This window comes from Piliocolobus tephrosceles, chromosome 21 (assembly GCF_002776525.5).
Source record: "Piliocolobus tephrosceles isolate RC106 chromosome 21, ASM277652v3, whole genome shotgun sequence".
Classification (NCBI taxonomy): Eukaryota; Metazoa; Chordata; class Mammalia; order Primates; family Cercopithecidae; genus Piliocolobus; species Piliocolobus tephrosceles.
The window spans coordinates 22,098,567-22,116,716 of NC_045454.1; the positions used below are offsets into that span (position 1 = coordinate 22,098,567).

At 56.5% G+C, this 18,150-nt stretch overlaps 2 protein-coding genes across 5 annotated transcripts; both read right to left on the reverse strand.

Moving 5' to 3' along the window:
- Positions 1–1,421: 1,421 nt before the first annotated feature.
- On the reverse strand, positions 1,422–3,993 carry HAMP (hepcidin antimicrobial peptide). Its single transcript, XM_023196975.2, has 3 exons — positions 3,834–3,993; positions 1,717–1,776; positions 1,422–1,627 (listed from the first exon to the last, which is right to left on the reverse strand). The coding sequence occupies exons 1-3, from the start codon at positions 3,921–3,923 to the stop codon at positions 1,523–1,525; spliced, it is 255 nt and encodes an 84-aa protein (XP_023052743.1). The 5' UTR covers positions 3,924–3,993; the 3' UTR covers positions 1,422–1,522.
- A 2,705-nt stretch (positions 3,994–6,698) lies between these two features.
- Positions 6,699–17,775, reverse strand: USF2 (upstream transcription factor 2, c-fos interacting). Of its 4 annotated transcripts, none has more exons than XM_026448748.2 (10): positions 17,574–17,775; positions 17,244–17,290; positions 17,037–17,155; positions 16,732–16,932; positions 16,146–16,296; positions 15,936–16,023; positions 15,292–15,350; positions 7,714–7,808; positions 7,433–7,561; positions 6,699–7,340 (listed from the first exon to the last, which is right to left on the reverse strand). In XM_026448748.2, the coding sequence occupies exons 1-10, from the start codon at positions 17,633–17,635 to the stop codon at positions 7,251–7,253; spliced, it is 1,041 nt and encodes a 346-aa protein (XP_026304533.1). In that variant the 5' UTR covers positions 17,636–17,775; the 3' UTR covers positions 6,699–7,250. The 4 variants fall into 4 exon arrangements, with proteins under 4 accessions (XP_026304533.1, XP_026304534.1, XP_026304531.1 ...); XM_026448749.2 differs by having other exon boundaries at positions 15,281–15,350; positions 17,574–17,708; XM_026448746.1 differs by having other exon boundaries at positions 6,699–7,561; positions 17,574–17,657.
- Positions 17,776–18,150: the final 375 nt, after the last annotated feature.

The following is an 18,150-nucleotide window of genomic DNA, read 5'->3' on the forward strand; positions in this document are numbered from 1 at the left end:
TTTTTTTTTTTTTTTTTTTTTTTGAGACATGGTCTCACTCCATCATCCAGGCTGGAGTGCAGCAATGCTATCTTGGCTCACTGTAACCTCCACCTCCAGGGTTCAAGTGATTCTCCTGCCTCAGCCTCCTGACTAGCTGGGATTACAGGCACATGCCACCATGCCTGGTTAATTTTTGTAGAGACGGTGTTTCACCATGTTGGTCAGGCTGGTCTTGAACTCCTGACCTCAAGTGATCCACCTGCCTCAGCCATGAATCACCGTCCCTGTCTCCTCCCATTCTTAAAAGCTGTATCGCTCTCATTTTGGTTGCCCCACTTTTTTCTTTTTTGACACCGGGTCTTCTTCGGAACTCCCAGTCTTTAACAACCCTCCCATCTCAGCCTCCTGAGTAGCTGGGACCATGTAACCGCATTGGGCTAGAAACTGGGACATTTAAAAGCATGAGATACACCAGCACACAATCCATTAGCCATCTGGTAATGATGCCATCAGGTGTCACGGAGCCTCCTGGAAACTCCATTGTATACTCATGAGAGAACCACGGTGAAAAAGGCAAATAAACATCTTTGTAGGCCGGGCGTGGTGGCTCACGCTTGTAGTCTCAGCACTTTGGGAGACTGAGATGGGTGGATCACTTGAGGTCAGGAGTTCAAGACCAGCCTGGACAACATGGCAAAACCCCATCTCTACTAAAAATACAAAAATTAGCTGGGCTTGGTGGTGCGTGCCTGTAGTCCCAGCTATTCAGGAGGCTGAGGCAGAGGAATCGCTTGAACCCGGGAGGTGGAGGTTGCAGTGAGCCAAGATCGTGCCACTGCACTCCAGCCTGGGTGACAGAGAGAGATTCTGCCTCCAAAAGAAAAAAAAAAGAAAAAAAAATGTCTTAGTAGTTTCCACCTTCAGGAGACCTACAAAAGGAGTCCCTGGATCTTACTTTGAGAACCTTTATAGCAGTGTCCAATGTTTTGGCTTCCCTGAGCCACACTGGAAGAAGAATCGTCTTGGGCCACACGTAAAACACACTAACACTAATGACAGCTGATGAGAAAAAAAAAAAAAAAAAAAAGTCACAAAAAATTCTCATAATGCCTTAAGAAAGTTTACGAATTTGTGTTGGGTGCATTCAAAGCCATCCTGGGCTGCATGTGGCCTATGGGTTGGACAAGCTTGCCTTACAGGCACTGATTTCTACGGCTATTTTAGGAAGATCTCAAGGAGAGGAAACATTAAGTTTCAGCCCCCGTTATTGCAACATGAAGGGGGAGAACAGAAACAAATTTTCTTCACCAACTTTCCTGGCAACCTCCAGGACACACCAGCCCCACATGACCCACCAAGCACTGGCGCTCGCAAGGCAGGGTCAGGACAAGCTCTTACCACAGGCCCTTGGCAGAGAGAAAGGACAACAGACACTCTGCTTTGGAAAACAAAAGAGTCAGCCGTTTTATTCCAAGACCTGTGTTCTGAGGCAGCAGGAATAAATAAGGAAGGGAGGGGATGGGGGCAGGGCAGGAAGGTTCTACGTCCTGCAGCACATCCCACACTTTGATCGATGACAGCAGCCGCAGCAGAAAATGCAGATGGGGAAGTGGGTGTCTCGCCTCCTTCGCCTCTGGAGCATGGGCTGTGAGAAGGAAGGGAGTGTGAGCAGGGAACCGACCTGGGCATGCGGAGGGAGCAGGGGGCTGGGAAGGGCGTCACTGGTGTGCTCACCGTCCAGCTGGCCCTGGCTCCAGCTCTGTCCTGAGGTTGCAGCTCTGCAAGTTGTCCCGTCTGTGAAAGCAGAAGGGGACGTTGAAGATGGCAGGGGGCCCAGCGGACCTCTGAGACTGGCTCCCAGCAACCTGCTCCTCTCCAAGTGGTTTAAACCCAGAGCTCAGCTGGACTCCTAGGAGGGGCCTTGCTTTCTTGCTTCTGCTCACCTTCCCGTGGGTGGCTCTTCCTAAAAAAAAAACTCCCAGATCCGCCTCCTCCTCTTTCCACAGCTCCTGCTCTTCTTTGGGACATCGTCTTCCCTTGCCTGGATGACAGTGCCAGACTCCTAACACATCTCCCTGCATTCTTGCCCCTCAATCCATTTGCCACATAGCAGAGTCACTTTTTTTGTTTGCTTTTTAGACAGAGTCTCCCTCTGTCACTCAGGCGGAAGTGCAGTGGCACAGTCATAGCTCCCTGCAGCCTCAACCTCCTATGCTCAAGCGATGTTCCCACCTCAGCTTCCCAAGTAGCTGGGACAGCAGGTGCACGCCACCACGCCCAGCTAATTTTTTAATTTTTTGTAGAGATGGGGTCTGGTTGTGTTGCCTAAGCTGGTCTCGAACTCCTGGGCTCAAGTGATCTTCCTACCTTGGCCTCCCGAAACTCTGGGATTACAGGCGTGAGCCATGGTGCCTGACTGGCAGACTAATTTCTTTTAAAACGTGGCCAATGAAACTGTGGTTTTCTCCATTTTAAAAACCTATAGGAGGCTGGGCGCAGTGGCTCACGCCTGTGATCCTAGCACTTTGGGAAGCCGAGATGGGAGGATCACCTGAGTTCAGGAGTTCAAGACCAGTCTGGCCAACATGGTGAAACGCTGTCTCTACTAAAAGTACAAAAATTAGCTGGGCGTGGTGGCGGGCGCCTGTAATCCCAGCTACGTGGGAGGCTGAGGCAGGAGAATTGCTTGAACCCAGATGATGCCATTGCACGCCTGCCTGAAAGACGTAGCAAGACCCCGTCTCAGGAAAAAAAAAAAAAAAAAAAAAAAAAAAGCCTATGGGGGCTTCCTCTTTACTCCAAGGAAAAATCAGCGTCTGTACGGTTGCCCACAAGACTTTGGGACTTTGCCCACCCCTCGGCCTTATCCCCAAGTCCCACCGTCTCCTCTTGCTTAGCCTGACCCTGGGCTATGCCGGCTCATCCTCTCCTTGGGTCTCTGCTGCCTCCATCTCTCACCCTCCAAGACGAAGGCCAACTGTCACTTTCTCATGAAACACTTGCTTGACTGCCAGCCCCTTGACCGTGCCATGTGCTTGCTGTCCCAGCTACTTGGGAAGCTGAGGTGGGAGGATTGCTTGAGCACAGGAGGTCGAGGCTGCAGGGAGCTATGACTGCATCACTGCATTCCAGCCTCAGCAACAGAGGACGACCCTGTCTCTAAAAAACAAACCAAAAAAGTGACTTTACTGTGTGGCGAATGGATCACGGTCACTCTACCACCATCTGTTATGTGATTCACGAATAACATGTACTAGACACAATTATTTGCTCATGTTTTCATCAGTCTTTAACGAATTCCCTGACCAGGATGGAGAGGTCTCCTTTCTCATCTACCTTGTTCATGGCCTTGTCCTCACTGTCTAGAATAAGACTCCACACAGCGTAAGGGCTTCGTAAATACGCACAGAATTAGGACCTTCCAATCCCTGTCACTTGGTGCTTCACTGGTTTCTGTTCTTTTTTGGAGATGGAGTCTTGCTCTGTTGCCAGGCTGGAGTGCAGTGGTGCAATCTCAGCTCACTTTGCAACCTCCACCTCGCAGATTCGAGTGATTCTCCTGTCTCAGTCTCCCGAGTAGCTGGGATTACAGGCACCTGCCACCACGCCTGGCTAACTTTTGTATTTTTAGTAGAGATGGGGTTTTACCATGCTGGCCAGGCTGGTCTCAAACTGACCTCAAGTGGTCTGGGCATGAGCCACCGTGCCTGGCCTGATTCCTGTTCAGCTGCCAGTTCCCCTGAGCTGTCCTGAGCTCTGCTCAGTGCTCGGGTGTCTCTAGTGCCCTAGGCTGGGGCCTGGCTCTCCCATCCCTGCTGCCCTTCTAAGGACCCAGGCCACTGGGCTCTCACCTGTTGTGGGAAAACGGAGCCACTGGTCAGGCTGGCGAGGAGGAGAAGGAGGAGGAGGCAAGCGGCCCAGATCTGGGAGTTCAGTGCCATCGTGCTGTCGGTCTGGCTGTCCCACTGCTAGGTCTTGAGCTGGCTCTGGTGTCTGGGACCCAGTGACGGTGGCTTTTATGGGGCCTGCCAGGGGAGGCAGTGGTCTGGGCCCCCTCCCCTTTGCTCTGACTCATTTCCAAGAAGGTGGTGGCGCCGAAAAGGCGGGAGAGATAAGCGGGAACAGAGCGACAGGGAACAGGGTTGTGTCACCCTCAGCCGGCAGAGGTGTGTTCAGGGGGTGGGGCAGACGGGGTCACAGACACACACTGCTCGCCAGCCATCTGGGGAGCCCTTTCCCCATCATGATGTCATTCTGCTGATCGGGAGAAAGTTACCCCTTTTGCTTCAGTGGTTAAGCAGTTTGATGATCTGAATCAACGTTCCGCTCTCCTCCACCCGCTTCCCTACTGCCTGCATGCACACAGAGCATGGCCAGCAGCTGCCAGGCTCCTCAGGAGTGTCCGGCATATTGGGGGAAGCATCCATTGCTTTAAGCTGTCACCACACATGCATAGATTCTGGCAGGGAACATTGGATAGCCCTGAGCATGGCGAGCATCAGCGTGTGCCCCTGATCCGCACGTGGTGTTTTCCCAGTGTCAGACCCTTGAGACGTGTCTCTGGTAACTGGAAAATGTTTGAGCAAACTTTTGGCCATAAATGACAGCAGTAATATGGCCCAGTGCGGTGGCTCATGCCTGTAATCCCAGCACTTTGGGAGGCTGAGGCAGGAGGATCGCTTGAGCCCAGAAGTTCAAGACTAGCCTGGGAAATGTAGGGAGACGCCATCTCTACAAAAAAAAAATTTTTTTAACAAATTTAGCCAGGCGTGGTGGCACACATCTGTAGTCCCAGCTACTTGGGAGGCTGAGGCAGGAGGATCGCTTAAGCCCAGGAGGTTGAGGCTGCAGTGAGCTATGATCGTATGACTGCACTCCAGCCTGGGTGACAGAGTGAGACCCTGTCTATAAAACATAAAATAGCAGTAATAGTAATAGCTAACATCTGCTGTCTGATGAGTACATTTTATACGATGGCACATGTGTTGACTCACTTCTGCACCAACTCAGCCTGTGCCGCCTGTTCTCCCAGCAGCCCTTGCTGCCCCACCTTCAGCTCTGCTCTGTATTCAGGGGCTGCCTTCTCAGTCACCCAACCCCAGGGGCCTGGGCTCCCCAGACCCTACTCCCTTTCAGGAGCCTCCTCCACGTCGGACACTCATTTCCTTCACTTTACAGAAAAGGCACTGAAGGCAGAGATCAGGGCATGGCCCAAGCTTGCCCAGGCAGAGGCAGAGCTGGGGTTCTGACCTGGACAGCCTGAACCCAAGGCCTCTGCTCTTACCCACCAGGCTTCCCTATCTCCTCTAAAACACAGCAGGGTACAGTGGCATGCTAGAACGGGCTCAACAGAGCAGACCGTGCACATCTCGAAACTCTGCATTCACTGGCATCATGCCGGTACCCTGAAATCAGCAGTGGTGGGAGTGTTGACACCAGGAAATTGGCAAACCCTACAAGCCAGGGACGTTTTTGGGGAGCCGGTTCCTTAGGACACCACTAGCTGGGGGATGAACCCAGGTGGCCTGACTGCAGTGCCTTCATTCCTTTCCACTACCAGGCCCAGCTCCGGGTGCACATGGCCTAGGGGATCGACAAATCTTGGTTCCAGATGGGCCCTTGGACATTTTGCCACTTTTGCCTTTCATTCCATGGCCATCCAGTGTCAGCCCAGTCACCAGAGCCTGGGGATGTTGCTGTCGAAGAGTGAACACTTCTTCCTGACTGCTGAACCGCTGCCAAGGCCCACTCAGGCACAGAAATGGACAGGCCCTGCCATCTGCCTCCTCATCCACACCACGTGGGAGGCTCCTCTTGTCACAACTTGGGGAACAAAGCAAGACCCAATCTGTACAAAAACCTGGCTGTGGTGCCACGCACCTGTAGTTGGTCAAGGCTCCAGTGAGCCGTGATCGTGCGCCACTGCGCTCTACCCTGGGTGACAGAGTGAGACCCTGTCTCTAAAAACTAAATGAATAAAGATGGCCTCAGACAGGAATAGCTAGGAAAAGGAGACAGGGCTCTTGAGGGAAGAGACGACTGGGGGGTGGGGAGGACATTTGGGAGGAAAGGCAGAGCATGGAGCTCCAGGAGGTGAGCAGAGTGGCAGGCCCAGCTCCTGGGAGTGGATGGAGTTGAAGGGGGCTGCAGGATGAGGCAGGGTCCAGTGAATAGGGGCGTGCCCACCCGGGGACTCGGCAGCAGCCCCCAGCCCTACCAGGCATCACTGCATCTCAGCTCAGGACAGGTTTCATCATCAGCAGGGGCAGGGGTCACAGCATAGGCGCCAGAGCCTCGGTGCAAGGCGACAGGCTGACGGGCCAAGCTTGGCGCCCTGGCCACCTGCCCTTCCTGGGGGTGAGGGGCTCAAGGCCAGGCCCCACTATTGGCTGGTGCAGAGGGGAGGGCTTCAGCCCAGCAGAGCAGGGCCAGGGGCTGGTTGTGTTTTCAGAACTGCTGACACGGAGACCCCCGCCTCTCCTCCAACATGGGACATGTCCTTGACCCCAGCTCCCCACACCCTCATGCATGCCTAGGGCCTCAAAGGGGACATTCATTCCTTAATTCCTTCATCCATGCAACCAACCACTGGGTACCAGGTGGTGCAGCTGGCAGGGACTGCACACAGCCATGTGCACAACGGCGGAACCATGCTGCATGGAGCTCTGTAGACCCCAGGCCCCTCCCCATTCCCGAGATGGACAGACACACAAGCAGACAAGGCGGGGGCCACATGGGGCCAGTTTATTGCAGTTAAATACCTCTCTCTCTCTATTTTTTTTGTCAATTTTTCCATAAAGAAAATTAAAACACACACACACACACCCAAAGGGGAGCAGGGACCCAGAAACAAGAGGTGGGGTGGGACGTGGCCTCCCTGCATAGGTCCAGGCCCCGGGTGGCCCCCCAAAGGCTCCCCTCCTTCCCATCAGCACCCTGTCTCAGTACCTCCAGAGAGCAGGAGGCAGCGGGACGCGGAACGGCCTCTGTCCCCCTCCCTCTTGCCTCCAGGTGAGACCACTAGAAGTGCCGGGGCGTATTGAGGGCCGGGAGAAGGGCGACAGACAGACGGATGGGGAGGGAGGATACTGTTTCCAAGTGGAGGAGGGCGGTGGGCACTGTATCCACAGAAATCCATTATTTCTCCCCGTTTTTTGTTAAAAATCTACTATAAAAAAACGCAGCTGGGGGAGGGGCGTGTGTCCCTCTCTGTGCTAAGGGCTGGGGAAGGGGGCAGCAGAGGCCGGCGTGGGCGGCGGCGGCTGGCATCACTGCCGGGTGCTCTCGCCCACCATCTCCAGGTTGTGCTGCTGCAGCTGGGCTCGAAGCAGGGCGTTCTCATTCTTCAGCTCCTCAATCTGGCGGACACGACGGAGGACAAGGGAGCTGAGGGCCAGCGCCTTGCATCTGGGGCTCCTGGGCCCCGACCCGCTCCAGGCCCCGCACCCACCTGCTGCCTCAGGAGCTCGTTGTCCATCTGCAGCCGCTCGGCCTCTTTGAAAGTCTCTTGCATGCGCTGGTTGGTCTGGCGCAACTCCCGGATGTAATCGCAGGCCTTGGACAGGATCCCTCCTTTACTCTGGGGGCGAGGGGACCAGGAGCCTTAGGGCGGGCACCACCCACTGGCCTCCACCCCGGGGAAGACTCCCGAGCCCCATGGCAGTTGGACTTTCTGCATGCAAGGGTTGGGGGCCAGGCCCACCACAGCCACTAAGGGTCCGGGATGCTCACCGCTCCCGTCTTGCTGTTGTCTGCATTACAGTCTGGAATGATTTTCGAAAGCTGGACGATCCAGTTGTTGATCTTGTCCCTTCGCCTCCGCTCCACTGCGGGAAACAGAGCCACAGCCGCGGCTTCGCTGACAGGGCTCGTGCCCGAGCGGCCGTCCTCACAGGGCAGAGGCTCAGCCCAAGGACACCCAGGCACAGCGCAGGCCCCACTGAGACCACAGCCCTGGGAAGTGAGGGGCCGCACCCTGAGCCCAGCCGGCCCCCACCCCAGCTTCGCAAGAGGAACAAAGAAACCTGGGCCCTCCAGTGCCACACACGCTTTTAGGACGGGCGTCAAAGGTCAGGCACTTTGAGTTCGTTTTACGGGCCTGCCCGGCCATACTTGTACAACTTTGAATCGACAGTTAAAAATAAGGAAATTTCTCACGGTAATTGGTGTCACTGGCTTCTTTTGAGAAATGGAGCTCTGGTCACAGTGGGCACGTACTGGGAGGCAGGGATGGGCAGAGCCGCTCTTCGCAGGACTAGTGCCCCTCTCTGGCTCCCATGGCCCCTGCACTGGATTCTCCAGTCTCCCTAGAGACTCTGGGCACCGTGATTTTGTTTTCTTCCTCATCTCTAATTCCAAGTCTGACCATGTTTCACCCCTGCTTAAAATCCCTCCACAGGGTAATGGCAGATCCCAACTGGTATTTGCAGCTCCCAGGCCTGGCCCACAAGGCCAGGAAAGACACAAACCCTATGCTGAAGGCCAGAGATGGCAACTCACAGAAGATTTTACTTAAAAAACCCAGATTTGTGATTTTCCTCCATAAAACTCCACAATCTCATGCCAACTGTGTCGGCCGGGTAGCAGCTGTCCCCACACAGCACAAGCCTGTCTCTGGCCACATGCTGTCCTGACACCTGCCTGGGTCTGTGTGCCACGGAGCCTGAGACCCCTGACCCAGGGCCTGCTACAGCCACGCTGTCCCAACCCTTCACTGCCTGCCAAGCCCCAGCACCAGGCACCGTGGGGACAGGAAAGAATGCTCAGCTACCCCAACTCCCACCCCACGGAACCCCAGCCCCCTGCCAGGGTGGCCCATGCTGTCTGTGACATTTGCGGAGGGGAACAAAGCCTAGAGCTAGGGCGGATGTGGCAGGAAGGCCGGGGGTCTTTTCAGGGCCTTGGATAATGGTGATGCGACACCAGGCTGGGGTCCAGTGAACCTGAGAAGGCGGGGTGGGCCACAGCCTGCCCATTACCCTCACACCCGGAGATCAGCAGCTCCCCGGCCCCGCCATTCCCTCGAGAAGGCTGGACCCCCCCATCGGCAAACCCCTCTGGGCTGTGGCCGTGTGCCGCTGGCTGGCCTCTCCCTGCCTCCAGTGCCTCCCACTCAGGCCCGAGTGACAAACACCCCCGAAGGACATGGACTCTCCTCCTCCCACCGTGACCACTCTTCCCTGGCCCCTCTTCCACCCTTGAGCTCGCTCTTTCCTCCAAAACCAATACCCAAAGATCAGAGGTCGCTATGGAGCACGGTCCAGGCCCTGCACTGGGCTCTGGGAGTGCTTGCTCCCCTATTACTATCATGGTGCGCTGAACCCTCCCACCAATGACAGCCACACCTGCCTTTGGGAACTCTGGCCAAAAGCAGCAGCGGAGCTGAGAGTCCAAGCCTGGAGACACCGCTGGCGCAGTCTCCAGCAGAGCGCTCCTCACCCAGGGGTCCGTGGAGGAACTTGGCAGATGGCCTTGCTTCGGCCTCTGCCTTCCCTCAGCCCTCTCAAGGGCTGGGCGCCGGCTGCAGCGACATCCTCTCCAGCGCGCGTTTACTTCTTACACACCTACTCTCCACCCTACTGTGTGCCAGGCCCTCTGCCAGGCCAGGGTCCAGGGTGGAAGTAGCCCCAATGCGCCCCGTTGGCAGTCGCAGCACCACTGTGGGCAGGTGGCACTAACCCCATAGCATTTGTGTCACCACTGAAGATGGTACACAGTGCCTCAGGAACGCTAGGCGCTGAGCCATGGCCTCCGCCTGGGAATGGGGGTGCGACGAATCCTCAGAGATCCAGGAAACATTTGGGCTGGTTCCTGAGAGAAGGGCTCTAAGGCAGGCAGGTGGGAAGATCCCAGAAATGTTGGCTTGAAAACCATTTCAGGGTGTGCAGGGGCGGGAAGAGGTTGTAAAGATCGGTTGTCAAGGCCTTGCGTGGTCTGCTCGCACGTCAGGACCAGGGCGTTCTGTTCTATAGTGAATTTCACATCCTCCTCTAGAGGCCCAGGCCCTTGAGTCTAGGCCCTGACTTCAGCAGGTGGTGATGCTGTCCAGCCTGTGGCTTCGGAACACCATCATGGCACATTTGAAATAAAGGACCAAGGCCACATTCATTCCACAGAAGCACTTCAGTAACTCCATAGGACACTTAAAATTCAGAGGCTGGGCGGGGTGGCTCACGCCTGTAATCCCAGCACTTTGGGAGGGCAGATCACATGAAGCCAGGAGTTTGAGACTAGCCTGGCCAACATGGCGAAACCCCGGCTCTACTAGAAATACAAAAATTAGCCAGGCATAGTGGTGTGTGCCTATAATCCCAGGGACTTGGGAGGCTGAGGCATGAGAATTGCTTGAACCCAGTTGCACTCTAGCCTGGGTGACAGAGGGAGACTCTGTCTCAAAAAAAGAGAAAATTCAGAAGCGAAACCTTCCAGGACTGAAGGAAGAAATGGACAAATCCACACACATAGTGAGAGACATGGACATCCTTCTCAATGATTGGTAGAACAAGTAGACAAAAAAAAAAAAATCAGAATAGAAAGCCTGAACACTCAACCAGCCTGACCTCACTGACCTGGGGGACATTCTGCCTGATGGCAGCAGACACCTGTCCTCGCCAATGCCCCAGAAGCTTCTGCCAAGCTAGGACACATTCAGGCCCGTCGGGTAAGTCTCATCAAATTTCAAGGAACTGAAATCATACAGAGTATGTTCTCTGACCATAACAGAACTAAATTAAAAATCAGTAACAAAAAGATATCTGGAAAACCCACAAATATTTGGAAATTAAGCAATCTGCCTCCAAATAACAGAAAGGTCAAAGAATAAATCACAAGGAAAATTGGAAAATACTTTAAACTGAATAACAAAAACACAACACATTCCAGTGAGATGTAGCTAAAGTGATGTTGGAGTGAACTGGCAACTCTAAATGCTGTTAGGCAAAGACAAAGCTTAAGAATCATCTCAATCCCTGCTGTGAAACATAAATCCTGTAAAATAAAGATTTTAGTAGAAAATTGAAAAAAAAAATTACCTTAAAAAGCTAGGGGTGGGGCATGCCGGGGGAGCCACAGCACAAAACCTAGGAAACTGAATCCAAAGTGAGTAGAAGGGGCCGGGTGCAGCGGCTCACTACTGTAATCCCAGCACTTTGGGAGGCCCAGGCAGGTAGATAACCTGAGGCCAGGAGTTCAAGATCAGCCTGGCCAATATGGTGAAACCCTATCTCCACTAAAAATACAAAAACTAGCTGGGTGTGACAGCGGGCACCTGTAGTCCCAGCTACTTGGGAGGCTGGGGCAGGAGAATCACTTGAACCTGGGAAGTGAAGGTTGCAGTGAGCTGAGATTGTACCCTGTGACAGAGCGAGATTCCGTCTCAAAACAAAAAACAAAAAAAGCATGAATTAGTAATATTAAGAGCAGAAATCAATGAAACGGAAGAGGCAATCCAATCTGGCACCTAAAAATCAGATTTCATATAGAAGTCTCGATTTCTGGCTTCTCAGAGTTTCTGGCAACAGTGGCCCTAGATTCTGACAGGGCAGCAAGGGGAAGGTACTGGGCAAGGGCCACCCTTCAGGCAGGACACAGGTGTCCCAGATCACTGGGGGCCCCCACACCCTTTCGTATTTTTTTCTGAGACAGGGCCTGAGTCTGTTGCTCAGGCTGGAGTGTAAAATCAGCTCACTGCAACCTCCATCTCCCGGGCTCAAGTCACCCTCCCACCACAGGTTCCCAAGTAGCTGGGATTGTTACAGGCATGTACCACTAGGCCTGGCTAATTTTTAAATTTTTTTTGGTAGAGACAGGGTTCTGCCACATTGCCTAGGATGGTCTCAAACTCCTGGGTTCAAGTGATCCGCCTGTCTTGGTCAAAATGTAATCCCAAAAGTGCTGGGATTCCAGGTGTAAGCCACCACGCCCAGCCACACACCCCTTCCTAACATGCCAAGTGCACCTCCCTCCCTCAGGCCCCTGCAGGCATTTGAGTTTGTGACTCTGGGATGAGATCCTGCGGTACCAAGAAGTGGTGGGAAGGAGGGAAAGAGAAGTGAGAGAAGCGGATCTGAAATTCACCATAGAACAGAAACTTGGGGTTTGTGGCCATAAGGGAAGAAGAGGGCAGAGCTGAAAGCGGCTCTGGCCTTAAGTTTCTGGCTTGGGCAGCTGTGACAGGGGTAGCTTTTGCTGCTCTGCAAAGAGGGACGTTGCATGAGAACCTTTGGAGAGGGGAGATGGCACATTCTGTTTTGGGCGAGTTGAGCTGGAGGCATTACAGGGATGTCCAAAGATGGAAATCTTGAACGGGTAGTTCAGAATGTGGGGCTGGAGTTGCAGTGAGAGGAATGGAATGGGATGGAAACACAGTTCTTTGCATTACCAGGAGCCAGGTGGTGGGCAAAGCCTGGGAGGACATCAAGGAACAGTCCTCAGCTTTTTGTGAGTCACACACTCTTCTGGAACCAAGAAGAAAGAGGAACACCTACAAGTGGGAACAGAGTTTGGGGGATACTGACCAAGAGCTTCCAAGCCTGTCGCTGGGCCTCACACATCATACACCTGAGGCCGACGGAAGAGGGGCTGGACCTTATGAAACACCAGCAAGACTGGGCGTGGCAGCTCAGGCCTGTAGCCAAGGCTGGAGGACTGCCTGAGGCCAGAAGTTCAAGATGAGCCTGGGCAGCATAGCAAGACCTCGACTCTACAGATAAAAAAAAATTACCCCATGTGATGGCAACTGCCTGTGGTCCCAGCCACTCAAAAGCCTGAGGTGGGAGGATTGCTTGAGCCTGGGAGGTCAAGGCTGCAGTGAGCTGTGGTTGTGCCACTGTACTCCAGCCTGGGTGACAGAGTGAGACCCCCTTCTCAAAAACAAAAGAAACACTCACAGCTAAAGCAGTTTCTCAACTTGTCCACTATGACAAATCACCTGAAGAGCTGATGGAAAACAGATTCCCTGGCACCCCCACCTACTCACTTGGAACGGGGAGAGCCCTGGAAATTTCATTGTTAACAGTGGGGCAGGAGAGGCAAAGATCACAGGAGAATCAGAGAGGGTGGAGGAAAGGAAGATTCCAGAAATGAATAGAGAGAAGCAGGCAGCGTCAGATGCTTGGAGCCCAGAGAGGAAAGGAGGCCAGCTGATGTGGCAACGGGGTCACCATGGGTGACCTGAAGTGGAGCTGTTTTGGTAGAGCCATGAGCCAGACGGCTGAGGGTACTGAGAGGATGAGCAGACGGGGCAGATGCTCTGCAAGTCAGGAAAGCAGACAGGACGGGGCTGGAGAAGTGCACAGGTGACGAAGACTGCTTCACAGGGAGAGAAAGTCTCAAGACTGCCTGGAGTCACATTAACCGAGGGAGAGGCAGGGGTGAGAGTGGGGTGGGAGGGTCCCGAGTCCTCTCTTCAGCCTTACTGTGTGGCCACCTCGACTCACTGCATCCCCACCAGGTGTCGGAGGCGGCTGTGCTTCCAGCATTTCACAGAGGGAAGACAGGCACGGAGATTAAGAACCACCCTGATGCCCCACCATAGGTAAGTGGTAGGGCAGGGGCTGTTCTGGGGGCCCCTCAAACTCACTGCATCCCAAAACCAAGTTCAGACGCACCCCTTCCCTTCCAAACATGGAGGGGAGTTCAGCACGAAACCCTGACTCTCCAGCCTTGGAGTCCTCCCGCCATTCCCCTCAACCCCTGCCCTGTCTCAGGCCTGACACCCGAGGGGTCTCCTATCTCCCAGCCTCTTCCCACCACCCTTGCCAGCAGCCTCCACGCACAAACCCCTCCGCTGGCTCCTCATCACCCTGGAATAAAATCACAGGAGTCCACACAGCCACACTGGGCACTTCTTCCAAGGTCCTCCACCATCTGGCCTGGGCAGCCCCCTCCACTGCGCCGACTTCCTCTTTCCTTTCCTGAATTCTGCTCTTCTGCAGACACACCACGCTGGCCCCAGTTCAGGGCCTGGCCTGTGTCCTAGCTCTCCCTCTGCCCAGGACTCTCCTGAGGTTCTCAACAGGCCCCTTCCCGCAGGTCCCTTCAGGACTCTGCTTCAATGTCGCCTCTCGAAGAGCCCTTCAGAGCACAGTGCCATGCCGCCATCACCCGCCACCTCTTTCCCCAGCTTTCCTCTCCTGCCTGTGGCTGCCTGTGCTGCCTGGTGCCTGCTTGGGCCGTGTATGACTCCCATCTCTCCCACCAGAACACGCACAGAGAGCTGAGACCTCGTCTGGCCTGTTATCTGCTGCACTGCCATATCTGAAGACACAAAACGGGGGCTGGCTGTAGTATGCACACACTGAATGAAGGCCTGAACTCAGAGAGGAACTGCTCAGAACACAACTACCTGGGCCACAGACCCCAGCCCCATTGCCACTGTTAGGACTGAGATTCAGCGCCTCACTCAGGCATTCAAGGCCTTCCTGATCTTCCCTCCTGAGGCATTCCAGATGGAACTTCTCCCACAACCAAACCAGCACCCCACAAAGTAACCTGACCCAAACTCCCCTCTCCCTGGGGAAGCCTCACCCCAGCCCACTCCCCATCAATGTCCCATGAGACCCATGAGACATGAGCCCTCTGGCCTTCCAGCCTCCCCGACGCTCCAGGCCAGACTCCAGACCTGGCACAGGGCTTGTGCTGCTCGGCCCAGAACCCACGGGCAGTAAATATTTGTTGAATGATGGTTGTTTGGGTATAAGCACTCCCCTGGCACTTGCACGCTGCTGTGCCCACTACACTGGCTACTGACAGGTGGGGCGGGGGTGAGGGGACAGCGCTGAAGGCCAAATGACCTGAGGTGAGACTTGGTGTTTCTGGAAAGGGCAGGATGCTCCGGCCTTAGGTAGCCAGAGGCAGAGCTTCATGCAGTTTCTCCCTCAGATGTGCTCCCCGGGGGAACAGACCTACTTCTGGAGGCCAGGCAGGCATGGGAGTGAGGGATGTGAGCATGACAGCTGCCACGTGGAAAGGTCAGCTCAGGTGAGCCCGGGCAGCCCCAGTTTTCAAGTGGGGCAGGCAATCCGTATGGGAAAGTGAAGTCCACCACCTTAGATGTGGGCCATGAATTCAAGATCACCAGCCGGGTCAACACATGGCCCGTTCCAGTTCACACTCCCTGTCCCTCTATTTCTGACACCGTACTCTCCCCTCGTTGCTCACTTTCTGCCTTTACAGCATCCAGCAAAGTCCTCTGGAGCACTTGTGGCCCGCCCAGGACTGGCTTCCCTCTCTGTCACTCCACACCCCGGGGCTGGCTGAGCCTGTGAGGGCGGTGGTCGGGGGGGAGCCGGAGCCACACCTTGTCCTCACCTTCATTGTGCTGGGCTCTTCTCCTCTCATCTCGGGGTGTTCTGGTTCCATCAATTTTTCTAGAAAAGGAGGGAAAAAAAGGGGCACGTATTATCGCAGATTTGTTTGCCTAAGCATTTGTTAAGTATTAGACTTAAAAATTATCTTTTTTTTTTTTTTTTGACACAGAGTCTCGCTCTGTCACCCGGGCTGGAGTGCTGTGGCCAGATCTCAGCTCACTGCAAGCTCCACCTCCCGGGTTCACGCCATTCTCCCGCCTCAGCCTCCCGGGTAGCTGGGACTACAGGCGCCGCCACCTCGCCCGGCTAGTTTTTTGTAGTTTTTAGTAAAGACGGGGTTTCGCCGTGTTAGCCAGGATGGTCTCGATCTCCTGACCTCGTGATCCGCCCGTCTCGGCCTCCCAAAGTGCTGGGATTACAGGCTTGAGCCACCGCACCCGGCCAAAAATTATCTTTTTAAGGTAAATCCGTGTGCAGAAACAACATGATACTTTCTTTACGTGCACTAAAGAAGTAGAAACAGGCAAAGAAAAAAAAGTTACACCATGTGCCCGCTTCATGCTAACTGCCCAGCTTCTACTCCAGAAACCCCTCCCTTCCTTTTCAGTTCCATTGCCAGGCCCTCCTGGTGTCCCCTGCACATACGGAGAGTAGGGGTGTGTCCGGGGAGCGATCGTCCTCTGCGTTCCTGTCTGAAGCACATCCTGGGGCGTCATCATGACGTAGAACTGGCCTGCAGGGATAGTGGGGTTTAGTGGCAAGACAGGGTGAAGTCAGAACTGGTTGCAGGGGCTTCCCTCCCTGCTGGGCCCGTTGCCTCCCCGACCTGCCAACCTGGCTTCTTCCTCTCCTCACCTCCAGCCTGCAAGCTCTGGTCTGTGGTCTGTACGGACACAGCGGTAGTATCTCCCACACTAGACGCTGGGAAATAGGCGAATCGTGCCTCCCCGCTGACAGCCTCGGCCGCCGGGCTGCCACCATTGCTGAAGGGATTTTGGATCACAGCCTGGGGAGTAGGAGGACAGAGACCACCCTTAGCTTTCTCTGTTCCTCTATCCCGTCCCCTCATTGCTGTGCTTGGGGTTTACTGCATTCTCTGCAATTAGCAGGAGTGGGAACTCCTTCTGCGAGGAGCATTCTATCCTGTGTCTCAGACAGCCCTGGAACATGGCAGGAGGTCAGCGATCACTTGCTGAGCCAATCCGTCTTGCACTCTAAGAAACTTTCCTCTTAGACACATCATTCCCATTTTGCAGAAAAAAAAAAATTCCAAGAGCACCGTCCCCAGGTTTCAAGGTGCACAAAAGGGATCTGACCCCATGCAGCCTGAGGCTTGAAGGCAGCATGCCCTGAGCGACACCTGCCCCACCCCCGGGGATCCCCAAGAGCAGAGCCAGTGTCCCCTCTCCACCCCCCCGTCCAGGGGTGGCAGGGCACCTACCAGCGGGAAGGGCGCTGCAGGACCTGGGGGCACAGAGGCAGCGGCGGGGCCCGGGCGCTGGGCTGCCCCGTCCACACCCACCTGGGTCACAGCCTGCTGCCCCCCCGCGAAGGCAGCGGTGGACACGACGCTGACGGCGCCAGTCGTGTCGCCCTGGCCGTCCAGCTGACCATCAGTCACCTGGACTACGCGGTATGTCACCTGCAGGGGGCGGCAGAGCGGCGAGGCCGGCGCTGGGGCCAGGTCCGAGCCTTCCCGGCGCGCCCGCCAGCCCGCTCGCTCGCCCTCGCGGCCCGCCGGCTCACCTGTCCTCCATTTGTCTCTGTGCGGAACTGGTACTGGATGTTGTGGTCGCCGAACGCCGCCTGCTGGACGCTGGTGATGGCCACCGCTGTCTGCTCCTCCGCTCCTGGGCCGTCCCCGCCTGGGGCCGAGGAGGGTCGGGGCACGATCACGGCCGCGCCGGGCGCCCCCAGCCCTCCCCGGGCGCGGCCGGCCCCGCAAACACTCACCTTCCTGCAGCTCGACGCCCTCCTCCGCCTCGGGTCCCTTGTCGTGGCTGCCGGGGGCACAGGAGGGAGCGGGGTCAGCGCGGCCCGCGCCCCCGCCCCCGCGCCCAGCTGCAGGGCCCCCGTCCCTACCGGCTGCGCCTGAGGCCCGGGGCGCCGCCGGGGCCGGGGTTCGGGGGCGGGAGGCGCCGGGTCCCCCCCCGCCTCGGCGGCCTCCATTTTGAGCCGGGCCCGCGGGCGCTCGGGATCATGGCGGCCCCGGCCTGCAGGCCGCGGGGCCGGGGCCGGGGCCGGGGCCGGGGCGCGGGGGCACGGCCAGGCCGGGGATCTTACCTGGCGGCGGCAGCAGCGGTAGCCGAGGCAGCGGGATCCAGACCCGGGTCCAGCATGTCCATGGGGGGGGCGGGGGCGGGGGGGGGGCGGGGCGCGGGGGGGGGGGGAGGGGAGGGGAGGGAGGGAGGGGAGGGGGCGGGCGGCCGGGGGGGCCCGGAGCCCGGCGCTCACGCCGCGCGGCAGGAGGGGACGGAGGAGATACGGGAGCCGCTCGCGCTGATCACGGGGACAAACAGTGGGGTCATGTGAGGAGGAGATGCCGCCGCCGCCGCCGCTCCTGCAGCCGCTGCAGCCGCCGCCGCCTCCGCCTCCACCCGCCCGCCGGCTCCGGGCGGCCCGAGGCTCCGGGACGCCGCGCGGCCGCCCCCAGCCCGCCCGCCCGCCCGCTGCACGCGGCCCTCGGGCCTCCTTCCCTGAGCAGCCGCCGCCGCCGCGACTTTTTTTTTGAACACGGCCCGCCCTGGCTGGCCGCCGCCGGTGCCCTGGATCGCCGGCTCGCGCGGCCGCCGCCCGGCCTGGCCCAGTCCGGCGGCGGATCGCTGCTGCAGCCGCCGTCGCTTTCTATTTTTCCCCCTTT